General features: G+C 42.4%; 1 protein-coding gene across 2 annotated transcripts in view; it reads right to left on the minus strand.

The window, feature by feature from the left end:
- Nucleotides 1-22,517, minus strand: part of DNAH8 (dynein axonemal heavy chain 8) — a 132,955-nt gene that overhangs the window by 94,742 nt on the left and 15,696 nt on the right. For both annotated transcript variants that reach the window (XM_079969134.1, XM_079969135.1), the window contains exons 10-24: nt 19,753-19,860; nt 18,340-18,441; nt 17,396-17,542; nt 16,224-16,421; nt 15,403-15,479; nt 14,232-14,331; nt 12,079-12,198; nt 8,753-8,888; nt 7,500-7,687; nt 6,032-6,112; nt 5,481-5,597; nt 4,825-4,941; nt 3,448-3,592; nt 922-1,034; nt 327-433 (exon numbers count right to left, since the gene is read on the minus strand). In XM_079969134.1, the coding sequence (XP_079825260.1) occupies nt 327-433; nt 922-1,034; nt 3,448-3,592; nt 4,825-4,941; nt 5,481-5,597; nt 6,032-6,112; nt 7,500-7,687; nt 8,753-8,888; nt 12,079-12,198; nt 14,232-14,331; nt 15,403-15,479; nt 16,224-16,421; nt 17,396-17,542; nt 18,340-18,441; nt 19,753-19,860 (1,856 nt within the window). The remainder of the gene's footprint in view (nt 1-326; nt 434-921; nt 1,035-3,447; nt 3,593-4,824; nt 4,942-5,480; nt 5,598-6,031; nt 6,113-7,499; nt 7,688-8,752; nt 8,889-12,078; nt 12,199-14,231; nt 14,332-15,402; nt 15,480-16,223; nt 16,422-17,395; nt 17,543-18,339; nt 18,442-19,752; nt 19,861-22,517) is intronic.

Consider the following 22,517-nt stretch of genomic DNA (forward strand, 5'->3'; position numbering starts at 1 on the left):
GACTCTGGGGTTGCGGCGCTCATCTCACTTTATTGGCCAAGGGAGCCGGCGTACAGCTTCCGGGTCATGTGGCCAGCATGACTAAGCCGCTTCTGGCAAACCAGAGCAGCGCACGGAAATGCCGTTTGCCTTCCCAAAGGAGTGGTACCTATTTATCTACTTGCACTTTGACATGCTTTCAAACTGCTAGGTTGGCAGGAGCTGGGACCGAGCAACAGGAGCACACCCTGTCGTGGGGATTCGAACTGCCGACCTTCTGATCGGCAAGTCCTAGGCTCTGTGCTTTAACCCACAGCGCCACCCGCGTCCCAAATTTTACCACATACCTTGAAACAAATATTCGCTTTTTAAGGGCATCCAAGGATAATCGAGTAGCTTTCTGTAGGCTGTCCAGCAACTGATGACTAAAATATGCAACTACTTCTTTGCATTCCTACAATTAAGAAGAATGTGTTCCTGTTAAATATATCCCAGAAAACAGCCAACACTTTATCTCTCTTCTCTTTGTTTCTTCAAACCAATAGATCAGTTATCTAGTTATTACTGAGTTGGTCACAGGGGATTCTTGTGAGACAAAATGAGATTTGACTTAGAATCTTCTTACGTCCAGTAAAGCACCAGACCAGGAAACTCACACCTTGATCCTTCTTCATGGTACAGATCCTGCTTTGCCCTTCTATCTGCCCCAAACCCTGGGACTACTAAACTTGCCCTTGCTTGACCTCAGTGATGGGCATTCCCATAGTTCAGGACAAAAGACTGCAATCCCACTCTCACTTCTAAGTACCCCCAAAAGAATGGAGAGGGGAGGAAAAGCTAAATAACATTTGAAAATTGTCTGTACAACTTGTGTAACAGCTTTGCAAATAATTTTCTGTTCGGTTGCACTATATATCCGGTTACTCATTTGCAATGGAATACCTTTTTAAACTCATCTTCCTTCTCACTGTCCTCAGCGTCTTCACTACTAAGGATACCTGAAGACGCAGAGGTCTTCTCGTCTGATGAACTTCCAAATGCTACATGCTTCCCTTCTATTGAAAATAAGATATAAAATAAATTTAATATAGTTCATTCAACTGATAGTCCTGTGCAGAAGTTCATACCAAACACTGTACATACGATGAAAGGGAAAGGATTACTGTCAGTTATTCATGCACTAAGACCTACTTTTTCCATAAGATTTTGCATACGTAAAACCCAAAACATATAGGCCTCATCCCTGCAACCAATACGCTACAAAATTGAGATTAATAGGTCATGTAGGTCGAGCCTTTGCACAGTGGGCCCTATGTATATAAACCCCTCCACAAATGTTAATTCAATCATATGAAGGTCAGACAAAAACTGGGTAAGAACAACATGGGAGGCAGGCAGACCACATTCACCCCAGTTCTTCATCAGGTGAATAGCAGACATGGCTCACACTCAGCCCCACTTTGTGCAGCACTGCAGCTGAGCCAGCCCTTGGCACCAAACATTATCCCAAAGTAATGGATCCGATTTGCCAATTTCCCTTACCTATACTGCTCTAATAGTCCAGAGACCGTTCACCTTGGAGACCTTCTGCATAAATGGGCACAGTCTAGCCTGTGATTTATACCGTCACTGGATGATATTGGAATGGCAGTAAAGTTGCACACCACAACACTCTTCACAGCTGTGCAAGATTCCAGGGGTTACAGTCGCTTACTCGGGGTTCATGTTTAACTTTGGAAATAAGGCACAGCTGAGACTGTAGTGTCTTTACAATATATGGTTTATTTACACACATCTATATAACCTGAGCCTACTGTGGTGGGTTTCAAGGCGTTACACTCAAAGAGAGTCTTGTTTCCTCCGTAAGCACTGCCCTGAATTCAAAAAGAAATCCGCCATGGTTCTCTGAACCTCTGCAGCTGGCAATATTTTGCATGCTGCCTCTTCCCTCCAGCCCAGCAAAACTCTAAAACTCTACTTCAGAAGTTTTGTCTTTCTAACTAATTATGAGTTGAGTGAGGGGCCCCTCTCATTTGCCTTCTGGCACAGAGCCACTCCCTTTGTCACAGCTATCAAGTCATCTTTAGTGGCCATCACAAGGCTGGCTCCTGGCTTGTATTTTTAACATGCTAAAGTCAGTGTATTACACCCAGGAATTAGAAGCGGGGTCCAGGCACCCCACAAACCTATAACGATACTTTGCAAGGCTCAAGCCCCTCTCTCGGAACAAAACCATTCTAGGCAACCTACCCTTCAGAAAGAATAGAGAACTCTCCCAGTGGCTCCTGCTGATTTTGATTATCGAACCAATCAGCTTTCAAGTTGTCTACCCAATGCACATATTTCTGCTACCAAATATCTTAAATTCTTCTCTGCCTGTACTAGAAGCAATGTCACTTCTGACTGCAGTGCACGGGATTTCATACCCCAATGAATGATATGTGCCTTTGTGGTGGCATAGTCCAGTCTTATCATCGCATATGAAGCTTCATCCATGGTACAGAGTGCTACAATGCCAGTCTTGCCACCTAAAGTTCTAACCAATTTAAGCTTTGACTTATGACAGACTCCATTCACCCTGTACCATCGGTTCTCGGCAGCATGCACTGCAGTCTCCAGGCTTGTGTCTAGCAAGGCACCCAGGTATTGTACGTGATGTGTTGGTATCACCTGACTCTCTGTTGCATTCATGAAAAACCCATAGTCCTCTGGTCTCAATACACCAGATGAAGGAATGATGATGACCAGATCATGATGTTGTCTAAGTAAGGGTACAAATGTATCCCTACCTGCTGTGGATAAGCCACAACAGTCACCATGATCTTTGTGAAGACTCCAGTGCCCACTTGAGAATAGCTGGTCTCAAGATCAGGCACTGAATAGGAAGAAGTGTACTGAGGATTGTATTGCAAAATGCCTATTTGAGCTCCAGCCTGGATAAAGAAGCAGGCTCCTAACAGATCACAAATCTACCAGTCACTGCTGGTGTGATGAACCAAGAAGGCAAGCAGGCAGGCTGAATAGGGTGGGGTGGCAGAAAGATGTAATGAGGAACAATAACAATAGTGTACAGGCTATTGGCAGAGCATGGGAGTGCAAGGGATGGAAGCTCCTGTGGAACATGCCCCAGAAATGATATCTGTTTTTTAAATATTATTTTTTATATTTGTATCATTACTTTTACAATACTGTTCTGCTGTTTTTATGTAGTATTTTTGTATACTGCATAGAGATTTTTAAATTTGGAGCAGTTTAGAAATGCTTTTGAATAAATAAATGAATGTCACCTTTGAAGCATTAAAAAAACAACCTTCTTATAATCATTGATAAGTAAGGAATCTTATATATTCATCTAATCTTGGACAAAGAACACACACACCTCACCGAGAAAGGGAAAAGAAAATGTGCATAAATAATGTAACTACTTGGGGTTTTTTGAACATTTCACACAGGGATGTAAAAAAATACCTTGTGCTTGAAATTTTCTCACAGATGGTTTTTTAGTACGCTTAACTTCGTAAATATGCTCAAATATAGATATCAGTTCTTGCACGGCATCTTCTATGTGTCTGCTTCTGTTGTTTAATATTTCAGCCCATTCCTTGGTGCATACCTGTTCATGATATACAGGAAGAATGTTTACACTACTGGGGGGAGGGGATCAGAACACTTGGCCAAGGTTGTAATTCCATTAGTTAATACCAATAATATATCACAAATTAAAACTTATTTTGAAATGTATTTAATTACTTATAGTTACAAAAAGTGACACGTTTTAACTTTGATTTACACATATCACTTCTGAAGATTCAAAAGCAATAATCTTATATTTACCACTACCAGTATTTTAATATTATCAAAATTTTAAGTGCTTTAAACCAGAACAAATCATCTGGCCTTAAAGTTTGAACAATCAGTATTATTAGATATTATTATTCAAAAAGATCATATTCTTCAAAAAATATGATACAAGGAGTGAGTTCCTATGGCAACTGTGAAGGTTTCCCACCTTACAGGAACCTTCTCAGTTGCTGAACCCAATACGAAGATCAGTCCTAGACAACCAAGACAAGACATCTCTTGCTTCACTCAGGTAATATGCAAAACACACACCTGAGACAGATTTTGCCATAATTTTACTTCTTAAACCTGAAGTTTCCAAACTATAGGAACATGGTTCCAAGGCAAATTAGCAGCCCAGGTGAATGGACAAGTTTGATATTGCTATGGATGCCAACAAAATCCTACAAGTCTTCCCTCTCCTCTGCCTTAACAGGTATCTCATGTTGTAATATACAGTTATTGACTCACACTTGCATGCCTAAAAGGGTTAACCTGAGATCACTTTGCCAGTGTGGGTGTGTCTTAGTTCAAGGGAAGCAGCGAGATAGCATCCAGCACATCTGTCTCTCCCCAGAGATCAGAGTAGTGTAGCTTGAACCAAGTGACAAGGTACCTGAAGGGTTGGAATAACCCTGAGAGTTTTGGCACAAAGCTACCCAAGAGCCTCAAGACACCAGCAACCAATTTTTAATGAAATTTATTAAGAATAAAAAATAAAGGAAGAGGACAAATGGAAGGTGCAGAATGTTGCTTCAATAAAATAACAAGAAGAATCTTTTAGTTCAAGTCTATGTAACTGATAGCTACTTAGGAACAGGATTCTGGTCTACTCATGTATAAAGTAGTAGCGCTGATGGTCAGGTGAGGTGAGAGGCAAAGGAGTGTATGAGAACTAATCAGTAATGTTGTTGCATGCTCGCACACACAATCAATCAAAGTGACAAATAAAAATGTCTGTTTGGAAATATATTTGTTCCATTAATTTTTTAAAATTGTGGTCACCTCATTGCGTGCAAGTAAATCCTCCACTTTTGTGGGAGTTTCTGGTAGTATAAGTAATAGGGTATTTGCCATATCTTTCATTGTTAAATCAATCTGCATTTCGCTTAAGTCATTAATCTGTTAAAAAAAAAAGATAGTTAATAACATGCCAATGTCTTTCAAAGGTTTCCACAACAGTATTATTTCAGGAATCCCATAGATTTTGATTTTGAGGGGCAAAAACCTAACTCACCCAAAAACATCAATGAAGTTAAAGTACAAGGGCTGTGATTCAAATCCACACAACTAGTTCCACATGCCCACAGGATTTGAGCCCCCACCCCCACTTTGCCCTTGTCTTCACATGCATGGGAAGTCCCTAACTCACTAAGGGTTTGAGACCCATTGGCTACCCTCACCTGGTTTAGCTGGCCAGTCAAAGCCATTCCTGGGCTCTGGCTGCAGTCAGATGCTGATAGCTTCTAGAAGACACAGGTGAGAGCTGAGTGCAGGATGGGTACCAAAGGTGGACAAACTACCCCCGAAGGAACACAATGTGTCCCATACCAGAAGTACTACTCTTCCCCTAACACTCCATACATCCCAAGCTGATGGTGCAATATTAGCAATAAAACAACAACAAAACCTGTTGAACACATGTTCAAAATCAGGTTTACCTTCTTCAAAAGCTGATTAAACATTTTTATGACTTCATCAACTTCTTGGAAGAAGCTATCTAAAGTCAAAGATGACCAGGTTAAAATGGTAAGCCCTTGCCTCAGCACAGATTCTACCTACAGAAAGTAGGAAAAAAGACAAAGACAGGAAAAATAGGCATTTATTGTGAATGCTATAGCATATAACAAATCGTAATGATAGTTAAGTATTTCACTAAGCCTTTCTTTATAGATTATACTGTGTAAAGTTAAATATACTAATCATAAACATTTTCTCCAATCCTAATAAATTTATTCTTAAACTCACAAATATGGAATCATCTTTAGTTTCTCTATTATCTCCTTTTATCTACTTCTACAATATCTATATATATTTTTCAAATCAAAATCTGCAATAGATCCCCTGTGGATTGGTATAAAGTCCTGGATTTGTACAATCTCGGCATCACCTTTGTAGAACTCAACAGAGAGGAGGATAGGTCAAAACAAGAAGAAATGGGCTCTACCTACTGCTGCCCTGCATGCCTTTTATGCTACCAGTCACAACTTACCTTCTTCATTTTGGGTGCCATCAAATTGACAAAGACAGTTGGTACTTCTTGACACAAATTTTCATAGCAGTGTAGAATATTCTGAGATTTAAAACAAATATTCAATAGCTTAACAAATTTTAACAGAATTTACAATGTGACTGTACAGTAGAATATTAGCCAAATTTTGGAAGAGTTAGAAGGTACTTCAAAGAGACGTTTGGTTCAACTTTCTGCCAATACAGAAAATCCTGATACGTCTCATCCTCTGCTTAAAAACCTCTAATAAATAATTATCTGCTACTGGCCGTGGCTGCCTGTTGCATTATTGAACAGCATGTATGTCCTGTTAGGAAGTTCTTCCTAATGTTCCTGTGTATGCTATTTGAAAGCACAAGCCATTCAAAGAAAAAAAAAATAGGTGAGGATTTACTGACTGCCATGTGCTTCGTGGCTTCACTGACAGGAGTATCACAAGTATTAAGAAAGATATTTCTCCTCAGATAAAGAGCTCTGACCTCTGATCTCCCCAAGAAGCCTTGATGATTTAAAGAATCTGAAAATAGGACATTTTTAACTTTCTCACTTGAAACTTCAGACATGAAGCTTCTCTCCCCATAGCCAGTATTCCACCACAGAACCACACATAAGATTAATTGGGCTGCAGGTGTTCTCTGTATGACAGAGCTTAGAGTCAAAATAGACATGACAACCAGGCTCTATCTTTAATTTTTAAAGTCTCTCTATAGTCACCCCCCAAAAAAAAAACCAGCTATGATTTTTAAGTGACAAAGAGGTACATTCACACATCTAAATCATCATCACACAACTAAATCATCATGCCTATTTTTCCATTATCTAGGCAATTGTGTTTATTAGTTGGAGACATAAAGAAACTGATTCAGAAATAGATTTCAGAACAGTAGTCATGCAGCCATGTATACCTTGACTCTGGAACATTTCCTGCCTTGGGCATTAAAGGTAAAGGTAAAGGTACCCCTGCCCGTACGGGCCAGTCTTGACAGACTCTGGGGTTGTGCGCCCATCTCACTTAAGAGGCCAGGGGCCAGCGCTGTCCGGAGACACTTCCGGGTCACGTGGCCAGCGTGACATCGCTGCTCTGGCGAGCCAGAGCCGCACACGGAAACGTCGTTTACCTTCCCGCTGGTAAGCGGTCCCTATTTATCTACTTGCACCCGGAGGTGCTTTCGAACTGCTAGGTTGGCAGGCGCTGGGACCAAGCAGCGGGAGCGCACCCCGCCGCAGGGATTCGAACCGCCGACCTTTCGATCGGCAAGCCCTAGGCGCTGAGGCTTTAACCCACAGCGCCACCTGCGTCCCTGCCTTGGGCATTAGGTGGCACCAATTGCCAACCTACCCACCTACATGATGGCCTGATACCCAAGGAAAACAGGCTGACATGATACAAAAATCCAACCGAAATTGCACATTATTTAGAAAAGAATATATATCATCATTGTTTACCTACCTCCAAGCTTAATTTGTTTGCCTTAACATGGCTTTCAATCTTAACTATCCTCTTTGCCTCTTCGGGCACATCTAGTCCCATTTTTATCATGCATTTTGTCTCTCGGACAATCTCTAAAATCTTGGGGTCAAAATTAACCAAAAGCTTTCCAGTTTCAGGATGACGAACCAAGAGTGTAACCTGCAATGCTGAAATTAAATTGGGGTTTGGGGAAGACATAATACAGTTTTAGGTCCATTTTTCTATCGCATAAAGTCATAATGTTGCCAAGAGCCAAGCTGGCAACTGCAGTGATACGATCTTGCTATGTATTAGTTTTGTAAGGATAAAAGTCTTTGTGCGGCAGTTCATGTGGTCGCCTATGCAGTGTGACAACATTGGGGGAAGCCAGTGAGTGGGCAAATGGGCAGGTGGTTCAGCACAGCAAGTGAGAAGGAAGGCAGTGTAAGTGGCCCCCGCAAACCTTCATTATTTATTCTTATTTATTCAACTTATAATACCCAGAGGTATCACAACAAGACCACAGCATATAAAATCAAACCAAAAGCAGTAACCCAATTACCCCCAAAAAGCCACATTCTAAAAGGGTGTTGGACATCAATAAGATCAACCAAAGGCCTGGTTGAAAAGGAACATTATTGCCTGGCGCCTAAAGGTGTATAGTGAAGGCGCCAGGTGAACTTCCCTGTGGAGAGCATTCCACAGATGGGGAGCCACTGCAGAGAAGGTCCGTTCTCGTGTTGCCACCCTCCGAAACTCTTAAGGAGGAGGCACATGAAGGAGGGCCTCAGAAGATAATCTCAGGGACCAAGTAGGTTCATATGGGAAGAGGCGGTCCTTCATGCCCCCCACACTGCTGTTGCACGTGCTACCACCACAAAGAGAGGAAGTCTTGCTCCCCTTTGTCCACCACCCACCATCGCAAGAAGGAAACGTGCAGTTCTTCTGTTGGTGGCAGTGCAAGGCAGAGGGGGCTGAAGACTTTCTCCTCTTCGTTCCCCTCTCCCCTGGGAGTGGCTGCACCAGTCTTGGGACTCGGGCAAGCTGTGTGGGGATGATGGTCTGAGGTGAGCTGTGAGGGATTATGGACTGACAATAGGGTGAGGGGGGGATAGTGGGTAGGTAGGGGTGGCGACAGGCCGGATGGGGATTAAAGGAACTGTGAGGGGATGGGGAGTACACAGGGCTGGTGAGCAATGCCAACAGGGTGGGAGGAATATTTAGTAATATTCATTGCAGCTCAAGCAACATACCATACTGTAGCTGTGAAATTTCCTTCATCCAAGCTGTGTGAAAGAGCACCTCAAACTCCACCAATACATAGGAAATTCTATTGAATAATCGAACGACTGCTTTACCTTCTGCACTTGCCAAGATATCTGAATTTTTCTGTTGAAATATTGAAATACATAATAAAAAGGTAAGTGAATGAAATAGGGTGTCCTTTAATTAAAAATAAAATTAATGAAGAAGGTATCTGTTTCGCCCCCAGACATACTGTATGATCTTGCATAATGTGATAAAAAGGGCTTTCGGTATTACACATATGCTGTTAATGCGCACCAGTGCTCCTTCAGTGTAATTACAGACAGCATCATAATTCAGCTTTTATATGCCTCGGCCCAAAGTCAAATAAATACATGAAGGAGAAATGCATATGCAGTCAGGGGTTTGTTCACTTTCTCTCCAGCAGTTCCTGCTGTTGAATAGATAAGCAACTTTTACAACACATAGTAGTTTATCTCTTTTGACAGTTCGGAAATGCTGAAGGGAAAGCTAATGAAACCTTGGGCTGCGTTTGTGGCTCAATCCTGCACTCGCATGGAACATCTTTTTGGATCCTGGCCAAAAGGTATAAAGAAAACTATTACATGATAGTTTTTATTGATAATTGCCAACTTAGGTGTTTTGAGTTCCTACTAGTTTTGAAGTTAACTGGACCCTTCTACAAATAAGACAGTGATGTCTGCATTCCTAGAGAACTTCCCCTCTTCCCAGCCAGGTACACAGTAGTATATAAATATGTAAACTGAAAGGAAAGGGGGGGAAAGGAAAAAGCTCAAACAGTCCAGTGAGAACTGAGCATCTTCAGGCATCTCCAGGTGTCAGGGATCCAGGACCTAACTACACATTACATTAAATGTTTACCCCGCAGTGATACTAAGCATGGGCTGTAGTTTTATTCTGAACTGCAATGCACAGTCAGGCATAATCCATTCCTTTCCCAGCTGTAATACAGATGAAAATTACACCTCACATGGCAACTAGCCTTATAAAAACAGATCTTGTTGGCGGTAACAGGAGTTCTCTTTCTAAAGCAATCGCTGCAAAGAAGGATTTTTGACACGATCACAGGCAGAAAGAATTAACACACACACCCTTCCCTATATGATTTCTTGATGAAAACTTAAAATGAAAGTTTATAAACCATAGATGCTGCACTCTACACACCTAAAACAACCTGTAGTTAGGCTCTCCACTCAAAAAGGAAAATGGAAAATGAAGAGGGGGTAAGAGTGAATATGCCTGTAACACACGGTAGCTAATAATTCTTTTTGCCCAAGCATCAGAGGGGCTGCATACCAATGGTGGGTGTGGCCAAATGTGGGCATGGCCACCCCACTCTTTCACTTTCACTTTCACATGCACATACACAACATACTGTACATCCATTCAGATCAACCGAGGGGTTCTTTTGCTCCTTAAAGGTAAAGGTAAAGGTACCCCTGCCCGTACGGGCCAGTCTTGACAGACTCTGGGGTTGTGCGCCCATCTCACTTAAGAGGCCAGGGGCCAGCGCTGTCCGGAGACACTTCCGGGTCACGTGGCCAGCGTGACATCGCTGCTCTGGCGAGCCAGAGCCGCACACGGAAACGCCGTTTACCTTCCCGCTGGTAAGCGGTCCTTATTTATCTACTTGCACCCGGAGGTGCTTTCGAACTGCTAGGTTGGCAGGCGCTGGGACCGAGCAGCGGGAGCGCACCCCGCCGCAGGGATTCAAACCGCCGACCTTTCGATCGGCAAGTCCTAGGCGCTGAGGCTTTAACCCACAGCGCCACCTGCGTCCCATCTTTTGCTCCTTACTGCTCTTCAAATGATCAGTGTGATGACCAGGGAGGGAGTAATTTTTATGTGCATCAAGCCACTGACTTATCTGCTCATCCTAGGGCAGTATCTGCATTAACACGCCTCCCTCCCCCCCCAAAAAAAAAATGGTGAGGTGTTGTGGAGCCAGAAAAAGTTGTCTTGGGGAGCGGAGCAGATTACTGAACTGAGGGTTATATACTCCTGCTCTAATCATTTCTTATATCCTGGATAGATGGGATACTTTTTCAGGAATGAAGATGAGCATTCCTGTTAGGGGGTGATGTTATAAAGGCTCTCCTCCTTCCGGAGGGGAGGGATTCTGACCAGGAGCCAATTCCCACATCACGCAGGGGGCGTTCCGCCCCCTGCCCTGCCATCACCGCTGGTGCGCCATGCCTCCCAGCTGGGCACCCAATTGGGAGTCACTGTTGGGGCGTGGTCTAGCCGCTCAAATGCGGCTGTGCCAGCTCTCCCCGCCATTGCTCTGCCAATTTTCGTGAGTCACCCACCCACCACTCCCTTTAGTACACAGCTTCTCACTTGACCTTGCTATGGACCTCTGGTTGGTCGCACTGGTTGCCCAGGGGGCCTGGTAGGAGTTTTTTCCAATTGGCAAATTGGCACCGGCCTCTTGGTTTTTTTCGCCTACCTCGTAGCAATCATCACAACTTTCGTGCTATTTGGCAGTTAGGCACTGGCATGTGTTGTTGGTGTATGGAAGGGCAAGGTGTGGCCATCGCCTACCCCTTCACTTTTGGGTATTCCGTTAAAGGAATCTGGTGGTCGTGGATCCTGTCCGATGCCCTGCGTGGCGGGGGGCCATGGCACGACCCTTGGTGACATCAGGGGAGAGCTTATAGTTGTATTTGCATCAACAGGCTTCCCTTACTGGTGGTTAACCCCTCCTCAGACTCACCCCTCTCCAAGTGGGTGGAGTCAGCTGATGTAATCCAATGCCTAAGCCAATACCTTCTCACATGCTGTAATCAATAAAGTTGTGGCCTTTTCTTGCCCATTAACCTAATATAATGTGTCCTCGTGTCTTTATTCCCCAAGCGGGGATCGGGTCCTCGAATCACAATGTCACGTCATACAGTTGTTTTTTTAAATTAAAAAAAAATAATCCTCTTGAGATACCTGATACCTTTATCTCTGCAGCAAAATAACGACAACTTCTTTGGGTCACACAGACACACAGAGAAATTTTAAAGTGACAGCAACCTGGCATTTAGGGCTACGGCTAACAAGAATCAAACAACTGTGGAAATATGCACTAGATACTAGTGAGTTGGGATATTGCTTTCAAACTCAGCAAAACAGCTCCACCTGCAGACTCTTCTATATCATTCCACACTCAGCAGCACTTTCTGGAAGATATTAACAAGCAGTATTCTTGCCAGTGGACCACAGAGAGGTGAGACAGTGTAATTGAGCTGCTGGCTATGGTTTACAGATTATGTCACTTTCAGGTGGGTGATAATCGGAAACTTACATAGAAATAGTTGATTGGCTCACTGATACGCCTGAACAGCTGCCTCACCCACAATATCTTTCCTGCTACAGGGGGCATGTTTCGAGCCAGGGGAGGATCCTCCTTTTGAGCCTGATAAAGCTGCAATAAAGCAAATGTCAAATTTAAAACATGCCTTCTGCTAATACTTTATATCAGGGCTGGGAAACCTGCAGCACTCCAGGTGCCGTTGAATCCCAATCCCCTTCAACCCCAGCAAACATTGCCTATTGTCAGGGATGGCAGGAATTGCAGTCCAGTAACATCTGGAGGGCCACAGGTTCTCCATCCCTTGCTTTAGCTATGAGACATACCTCTGTAACTATTTGGAACTGACAATATCCTATCAAGGCAGCTTACAAAAATAATATAGCAAATTACAAAATACAATGAAATACAACTGAAACTTTCACTGCTAAAACGGATTTTAAAAGCAGCAAAACAAAACTAGCAATACATCATTTTAAAAAGCTTTTAGCTGGAACAGAAAGTTCAATACATTTTCAACTGCTGAAGTTGAAAAATCTAAAAGCAACACTCTAAAAAAGTCAAAGTTTTCTTAATAAAAGGGCTCAGCCAAATCTGAAAAAAATAGATTTTTGATGCCCTTTTAAAAGTTAGCACTAACGTGGCCAGCTGCACATCCTTTCAGTGCAAGTTCCATAAACAATGGCCATCACTAGAAAGGGGTTGTTTCTAGTTTTTGCCAATCTGACTACAATGGCAGACCATGAGCAGGTTTGTGTTCCTGTAGGCAGAACTTCCAATACCCCATCCTGAAACCATTTAAGGCTGATTAATCTATAATCCAGCATTTCCAAAGATAATATAAAAATTAGTCTGTAATGCTACCAAAAAACATAGATATACAAATAATGTTTCTCTGCTTCTCCTATTGTATTAAGTATTTTAGATCTTTCATTGTTATGGCTGTAGGTCAGCTAAAAAAAATTAGCTGATTTATCATCAGCTTTTAAACTTATGTTTAAGTTTTAATAAAAGGAACTGTTTATTGTTACAGGGGATGGCCATATTTAATGTTAGTAGCTCACCGCATGGTGGGGCAAGGTGCCAGCAAGGTCAATGAGATGCAAACGCACCAGCTTAGCCAATCTGCTGCGCCTGCTGGTACGTTTACACCTTGCTGCCCTCCCCCTCCTGGTAAGCAGCAGTCACTCACCTACCAGGAGGTCAAGTAAATGCCTCACCATGCCATCCATCCACTACTATTAATATTTTTGTCTTTTTTATCTATAAGCAATTTTTTGAATGTATCTCCACTTTAACTGTCATAAAGGCCCTCTTCCTATTACAATTCCACACCAGAACCATGACACCCTCAAAACAACAACAACAACACCCCAGGGAATACTAAGTCACACTCCGGCTGTTAACATTTTGCCCCCATCAAATAAAATTATTCTCTACAACTAAAACTGATTAAATTAACAAGTAAAGGTGGCTCAAGGTACTCTACTCAAGGTAAATGCACTAAGATTGCAATCCAAAACACATTTACTTGACAGCGGTAGCAACTGGCAGGACAGGGAAACTTTGCTTACCTGGCTTCCCAATGTGAAAAGGAGGTGCACAGTGGCATGGTACATGCGCAGCCATGGAGCCAGTCTGATGCTCCTACCACTGTCACTGCACCATTCCAGCTGCCCTGCTCTGCTGGCCACTTGTAAAAGGTAAAGGTAAAGGACCCCTGGATGGTTAAGTCCAGTCAAAGGCGACTATGGGGTTGCAGTGCTCATCTTGCTTTCAAGCCAAGGGAGCCAGTGTTTGTCCACAGACAGCTTTCTGGGTCATGTGGCCAGAATGACTAAACCGCTTCTGGCGCAAGGGGACACCATGATGAGTGCCAGAGCGCACCTTCCCACCCACCGCAGTGGTACCTGTTCATCTACTTGCACTGGCATGCTTTCAAACTGCTAGGTTGGCAGGAGCTGGGACAGAGCAACAGGAGCTCACCCCGTCACAGGGATTCAAACTGCTGACCTTTCGATCAGCAAGAGGCTCAGTGGTGTAGGCCACAGCACCAGTCGCATCCCGCTGGCCACTTGTAACATTTCCCAAGGACCTGAATGGGTCTTGCTTTTGCTTAGGCATGCTAAGGATTGCATCATAAGTACCTTTTTAGTTGCCTCAAGCTCTGCAACGTAATGCTGAAGAATACGCCCGATTGTGTGTGCGATTTCATGCTGAAGGCATGGCATATTCAGCTTCTGAAACCTAAAGAGATTAAACGGTCAACAGTCTCCACTGAAAGGTTAGTCAACCTACTATTAGGTTACTGTTAACACCATAGTTCTGTATGTTGTGGCTGCAATGAATGAAGAAAACCACTTCTGTGTATTATTTAGATGCATGTGTATCCTGAACTTGAATATAAATTTCCCAGGGTGCCTAACTACTTAAGTCTACAGCATCATGGAAGTTATGCTGTGTGAGAAAGAGACGAGGAAGAAAGAATTATTATTATTATTATTATTACATAAAATGTGCTGCCCTCTCCAACCTATCTAGTCACCTATGATTAGCAGAGGGGAACCATTTCTTCCTCGTCTATTATTATTATTATTATTATTATTATTATTATTATTATTATAATATTTAATAATGGCTGGGTTTCCCCAGCCACTCTGGCCGGCTTCCAACAAAGATTAAAAATACATAGTAATTCTGTGCGCTGTGGCCAAAGTGTTAAAATGGCATTTGCTGCATGTCTGTGAAGGGAAAAGTCACATCACCAAATCTGAAATGAAGATAAGCCAGGGAGCCATAGCTAATTGTGACTGCCCAGCATGTGCCCTCAAAGCATTTGGAGGTGTGCATTTCCCTTTTGAGCTTTACCTGGTCACCACAGCAAACCGCATTGTTATCACCAGTTTAGCTGCAATGTGAAGCAGCTTCCACTACATGGCTATCCATCCAGTGGAAGCACTTTCCTCACGTTAAAGATGTTCACCCTGCAGTGACATTATTCTCCAGTAAGCCAATTATTATGTGATAATTGTCCTGGAGCCTTCTTAGTAAATTTAAGCTACTTTGCTTCAGATGGTGGTAACTGTGCTACAAAGGAAATGAGAAATAAACTGGCACGTGACACCTTTTATAGCTCAACTGTATTTTAGAGAAGAGGGGATGTATTGTTTGAAAGATGTGCAAGAGAAACAGCATGATCTTACTAGAATTGCATATGCTTAACTATCACCCAACTGTGCAGTCTGGACTGCACTGCGTGTTTGAAAAAGCCTCTTAGTTCCTCTAATTTAAAGTATTTCCTAAACATGTTTGCCATACCTTTGAAGGAGCTGGAGAGCATGTTGTGAAGACAAGATTCGTCCAAAACAACCAGCCATAAATGTCTGTATCTGGACCTAAATAAAAAAATGAAACATTTAATGGCAGCAACTGAGGCTGGAATCCCACTTATCTGTGAGTAAGCCCACTGAAGACAGCTGGAGTTACTCCTAAGTACAGTAGATGTTTAGGACTGCAGGCTAAATAATTAGCTGTGGGTTTTCTACAAAGATAACAAGAGGCAAAATAATTAGTATTTGTTTCCTTTATTTATGCGTAAGATTTCTCACCCACCATAACGTCTCAGGGCAGGTTACAGCAATATAACCATACAATCTTAAACAAGTAAAACAATTCCAAACAAAAGCAGTGCAGAACAGATTAAACAAAACAGAAGAGCTGGATAAAGTGGGTGCCCTCTGCGCCAATACACAGGGCACCCAAACAGGGATTTGGGAGGAGGAAGGGAGTCAGTTGCTACAGTCAGGGGCACCCCTCCATATTTTCAGGCAAAAATTATGCTTTAGGGGGGAAAGCCCCCCAACCCAGAAAAGCATGGCTGGCTCTTTGAGAGGACCACTCCAATTTAGGAAGTAAGGATACACTGGAATTTATAAATGTATATAACTGACAGAATCTTAATTAAATATGAAAAGTGTATGGGTGATATCCAACATTACTCATACTCCAATAAGATGCCAGGTATATCCGGTGAAATAAATGGACTTAAGTTAATTTATCAGATTCAATTCTCTCACTATGACTTAAATTTCAAAAACACCAACAGTTTCTATCACTTAATCAGTAGTTATGTTACTTACCTCTAAATTTTCAATTTTTGTCATGAAATCTGCGAAATCCACATCAAACTCTGTTTTCCGTGGGTCAAGAATATCGTATTTTTTCTTTTGAACGCTTTGGTAGATGTTTTTGAACTTAATTGCCATAATATCAATTCCTTCAATGGTGGACATACTCAGCGCAGAAAAGGTTTGAACTATGGTTATCATCTCTGTAATCTAAAATAGGGGGGTTGTTTTCACTATAAAGATAATGGACTCCTGTAATTTTTATTTTTATGATTTATTAAATTTTTGTACTGCCCTTCATCCAAAGATACCAGGGCAGCTCACAAGATAAAAATACAGGATAGAAGCACAAAATAAGCAGTGAAAACAAAAACAAAACAAAGTAATACCCCTCCATCCCACAAATATATTTAAAAGGCTGTAGAATATTAATAAGTCAAAGGCTTGGTAGGATTACCATGTCACAAATACTAGGTTAGAACTCTTCTCACTGACATGAAGTTTTCTTTTTGAAGGGATTTCCACACAACCCACAACCACAGTCTAAAGTATTACAACTCTGATATCATTTTACCACCCCAGTGTGTGTTTGGCCCAAACTACGGGTGGCGCTGTGGGTAAAACCTCAGCGCCTAGGACTTGCCGATCGCATGGTCGGTGGTTCGAATCCCCGTGGCGTGGTGAGCTCCCGTCGTTCGGTCCCAGCTCCTGCCCACCTAGCAGTTCGAAAGCACCCTTAAGTGCAAGTAGATAAATAGGTACCGCTTTTTAGCGGGAAGGTAAACGGCGTTTCCGTGTGCTGCTCTGGTGCCAGTTCGCCAGAGCAGCTTCGTCACGCTAGCCACGTGACCCGGAAGTGTCTGCGGACAGCACTGGCTCCCGGCCTCTAGAGTGAAATGAGCGCACAACCCTAGAGTCTGTCAAGACTGGCCCGTACGGGCAGGGGTACCTTTACCTTTACTTTACAGTTGGACAAAATGTACCTGAAAGAACTGGGAGCATTGGTTTTAACTCTAGATTGTGACAACAGAAGGTAGTTCCCAACCCTCAAAGAAGATAACCACCAACACCTTAATGAACTCCTCGACTTATGTTAATGTGATCCTTTATGTAATAGGTTGAAATCTATTACATTTAAATACATGGTGTTTTATTCTTAAAACAGGTTTTTGAAGCACACGTACCTTTTCTAACCTTTTGCAGAAAGCTTCAAATTTGCCAAAAATATACATCTCAGAGACTTCGAATGTCTTCTCCCCTGAAGTCTCCAAAATTTGTTTTCTTGTTTTATGAAAACTCTTCTGATACTCTTTAAACAGAAAAATACAGTCCTAAGAACAAATAGATAGCAATTAGTACCAGCAAGCAAGCAAGAAAGGTTTATTAGGCAGGCTGCCTACAGCTATAAGCTGTCCCTTTAGCCCTCTGCGTGGGCAGGACAGAAATTCAATAAATCAATTCAATATTCCAATTATTGCAAGAAAAAAAATCCTACCATTTAAAGTTGTTTTTCCTGTGTACGTGGCACTACCCAATTAGAATTTGTCTTTGCATTTTTATATGCAAAATTAATATTTCATATAGCTTTAATGGTTGTCATCTACTGAAATGTGAAGAGACCTAAATTTATTTTTGCTCACGTGGGCAAGCAGTGGGAGTTTTGTGGAGAAAGTTTTCTTAGCTTATATGATGAGTGTTCTTCCCTCTCCTGCCCTGACTGCTGAACGTTTCTCGCTAATTAAGGGAAAATGATGACAAAATGCTTCCTATTTTGTAACAATTCAAAATTAATTTCTTTTCATTTCCTAGTGTAAAGACCAAACCACAGAGTGCTATACTGAGACAAATCCCCCGAGACCTAATTAGGAAGCAAAATCTGCTAAGATAGAACAATCAGAATTTTTCAAATATAAAATGAGCATGTAAATTATTATACTATACATATTGGACTAATAGATGTAATGAGAATACACTATAGTAGCTTATTGAGAATGAAAACCAGAGTCTTACTGTACAACAAAAATACAATCATTATAATATATGCACACACACACACACACTTTCAAAAAAACATCTGCAGGGAGCAGTTGTAACGCCTACTGAAATCATGCACTGTTGCCACACAAACCTGAATTTTCTTAATTACTATAGGAGTATCCTGTTCCCATACACGATTAAAACCTCCATCAGTAATATATGCCTTACATGCTGTTACCATTTGATTTGTAACCTATCATACAAAAAGACAGAGAAAACATTGTGTCAGAATTGTTAGAATAGGAGGGGAAATATATACTGTATGCAGTGCTATTTTTCTAGAAGAAGTGTCAGAACTTCACAAATGCTTCCCTTGTTTTCTTATCATGGCAACGGCACCCACCTGAGAGGTGCTGGAACTGAGTTCCGGTGAGTTCCGGCTGAAAAAAAGCCCTGACTTCATACTATCTGTCTATGACAGTGGTTCTCAAAGGGTGCAGTGTGCCATACTGGTGTGGCAGGAAAGTATGTCAAGTTTGACGAGAAGATCCAAGGGCAATCAAAGAAACATTTTAACATTTCAGTGCAGTGTAGTATCAAAATAATATTTTTTATTTACAGAATATGGATAGGTATCTTTTCAAAATGAGAGCAAGAACGCTGGCTATTCCTCTACAGTTCTCCATGACATATTGCTGTGAACAGGGATTTTCAACTCTGACTCAATATGAAAGATCAGAAAAGAGAAAGGCTGCTTTGTGTTGATGAGGAGAGGAGAGTTTGCCTCAAATTGGACCTAATATAAATGAGCTTTCCCGGCAAAAGCAAGCTCCCACCTCTCAGTGCATTTGTGTACATACTTATATAATAGGCTTGGTTATCATATACTGAGAATAATACTTGTTATTTTGAGAATAATACATTATTACAATAAACATGCTATTGTTTTATCCTTTCTGGATGCCCCACAATCATATTATGAAGTAGCTGCATTCTGTGTTATAAATCAAGCACTGCTAGGAGTTGTTTCTTTTTGTTTCCCAAGGTATTTCTTATCACTAAAAAATTAGGTGTGGCACAAGCAATTTTTTATTCTGAAGGGAAATTGCATGAGCCATCTTCTGTGGAAAGAGCAGCCATGGAAGAGACCCCATGTTATGGAGGGAAAGGACAAGGATGAAGTGTAACTACTTCCCCCGTCAACATATGAGACACATTTACTCTCTTCCACCCGCAGCTTTTCTCCCATGCATCTCTATTCCCGTCTCTTCCCTGACTTCTGTGCCATCTTCCTGAGACACCCACTCTCTGTCTCTCTCTCTCTCTCCTCCATGAAACATGTGCTGTAAATGGAAAGATCTGACTTATCACAACCATAATGCAATATAAGGAAGTTCAGCACCGAGGAGGAGGGAGAATGAGCAAGCAAGCGGACAACTAGCAAAGAGGGTTTGGCAGTTGGCTAGAGTGTGTGGGATTACTTTACGTAAAGCACCTGATTCTCTCATTTTGCATTCTGGGGAAAAATCTGCTCCTTTAAATTTACATACACATCTCCACCTACTTTTATAAACAGTGACGTCATTCTCTCAGAAGTGTTATAGTATCTTGAAACACTATGAATCATTCGGATAGCGTTAATCAAGTTCTGTATTCCGTGGGCCATGGAAACCTAAAACAAACATTTTGTAGAATTAGATAAATTCATGATGTGAGACAAGATGCTTTAAACTACCAGCTGCGGGGCTGAAAAGCAGGAAACAGGTGTCTCTCTTGTGAACGGGCTAAATAACTGAACAGAGAAGTACTGGAGAGCTCTGTGTGTATCCTCTGCATGTGCAATGTGTACTGCTGGACTTGGTTCCTCCCTTCTGCCATCACCACTGATGCTCCATCCCCCAGACCTTCATGTTTCAGGATAATGGCCACTGCCCCATTTACATAAAGGTTGTGCTCAGATGCACTGCTAAGTCACAAATGCACCAGCAGAGCTAATTTGGCACACAGGCACCACACTGACCTCCGCGCTGCTTCATTCCTCTCCCTCCTGGTAAACAATAGCAACCTGCTTGCCAGGAAGATGGCGTAGTTGCTCTGCTTCACCCAGCAAGCTGCTTTTATCATGTGCTGGTGCGTGCAGTTTGTGCATCCCTGCTTTGCTCCTACCTAGTGTTTGTGGGTTTATTTCTCCCAAATAAATCACAACCAAGAAGCCAAGAACAACCCTAGGTTCAGGTTGTGATTTGTTTGGAATGAAATAAAACTTGTGGTTCAGACAGCATGCTAAGGCAATTGCTGACTCTGTGGTTTGTTTCCTTTCTGGAGGAAGAGAAGAACCGAAGCAGGAGAACTCAGTCTGTGTGCACCAGCTCAAACTGATTTGCTTCACATGGTTTATGACATAGGGTTACTTCTGAATGGAGCCCAATATAGTATTCAACAACTCAGGGAAGCAACTATTTCTCAATGTTAACAGCAGTGCCCTCACTCAAAATGTGACACTGACTCTTCAGATATGAAATCATAGGATTATATTCAGAAGAAAACCAAAAACTCATCACCATGTTCCACTGGGGCAGCTCAAGTGTAGTCACAGGGTTGTATGGGCTGGTAATCAGAGAAACTTCATGGCTGACAGGTGTGTAGTAAAATGTGAAGTAGGAAAGCAACTTTTGAATAATAATAATGATCATTAATGGAGGCAAGGGGAGAGCTCTGAATGGCCGTTAAAGCTCAATAAAATACACCTTATTTACCTGCTTATTTGTCACCTTTCACCTCTTAAAGCAGTAATTTCAGCCCGAGTTGGGGAAATCAGCTTCAACCCTTACCACTAAAATTATTTCCCAAGACATTAACTGAATGAGTTTCTTGCTACAGTTGTCCGTTAGTGCCCTTCAGTCATACCATAATGGTGGGCCATTTTCTCACCTTTGCAAAAAACATGACTGAAAGCACCATGTAGATAATAAGAAAAGGCATGATAGAAAGCAGCATGTTTATATTATGCAGTATCCTCTCATCTTGGAGAGCTCGCAGGAGAGGTTGAAACTTGGACAGCCTTGGTATCTGTGTGCAGCTGCCACTTGTAGTGAGACACTGAACTATCAGTGGTAGCAGCCACCTAGGCAGTGAATGTCAGGCCTTGAACTGAGTCTGCACACCCAGGCTGCCCACTGCATCCTGCTGGACAGAAGGTGTAAAAAGGGTTTCATCTTCCAATTCAACTTTGACGCATTCCTGTATCCTTTGTGAAATATACTCAGAGTCGAGAGTGGATTTCATGCTCTTTATTCAGCTCGTAGTGGTGAGGAGGAATGGAAGTTCCCCCAGAACGTCTGCTTTATATACATTATTTACACAATGGGCCCCACGTGATTGGCTAATTCCGGGATTCTCCTGTAGGCCAATCAGGTTGCAGATTCACTTCCACCTGGAGCTGAATTGGATGGCTCCTGTGGACCAATCAGACTGCTGCATTCTGAATCCTATTGTTCTAGGACCAAACAAACTGCTGAATTCTGAATCCTATTGTTCTAGGACCAATCAGACTGCTGCATTTTGGATCCTATTCAACTCAGTACATAACACTTTGGCTGTTCTTTGATCCTGACCTCTGGCTTGCTCTTTGGCACACGTGAGGAAGCTTATCCCACTGGTGGACAGGATCCTCCTCCAACCTCCACAGGCCACTTTGACAGGTGGGCAGAACCACTTGCATGCCAGTCACCTGATACCACAATGATGTCAAGTGAAGCCCTTTCCCTTACCAGCTTGGAATCAAAGTGCGCAGGCAAAAGCTTAGGGGTTTGCAGGCGCTGGCAGTCAGCTGACCAGTGTGTGAATTCCAACTTCAGAAGAGAGCTTCCTTTGCTTGGGTCACTTGAAACCAAACCACATGCACAAAGGCGAAGAGGTTTGCAGGTACCACCCATCAGCTTTCCAGTGCTGCCTGCAAAGCCCACTTTTGGCTTTACCTGCCCCACACCTGATGTTAGATATTATGCCTGGTTTAGGCCAGGTGAGTAGAGCCTGTGAGAAATGACCTCATGGCCTGTTCCTTGGTTTTGCTTCCAGGTTTGTCCTTTAATCCTCACTTCCTCTCCTGTCCTCTTTAGTCCCACCTCCTGGTTTGTCCTTCAATCAGGACTTGTTCTTTGGACAATACCTCTTCTGGCTTCATCCCTTGACTCTGACAACACACATGCACCCCACCCCCACCTAGCTCCCAGTTCATCTCAGACAGCTGTCTACGGCTTAGCCTTTGCAAACCTTTCCATTCTACACCACCACCAGGCCTTTCTAAGTTGTATTGCTCTATTTTGTTTG

This window comes from Podarcis cretensis (genome assembly GCF_951804945.1).
Source record: "Podarcis cretensis genome assembly, chromosome: 3".
Lineage (NCBI taxonomy): Eukaryota > Metazoa > Chordata > Lepidosauria > Squamata > Lacertidae > Podarcis > Podarcis cretensis.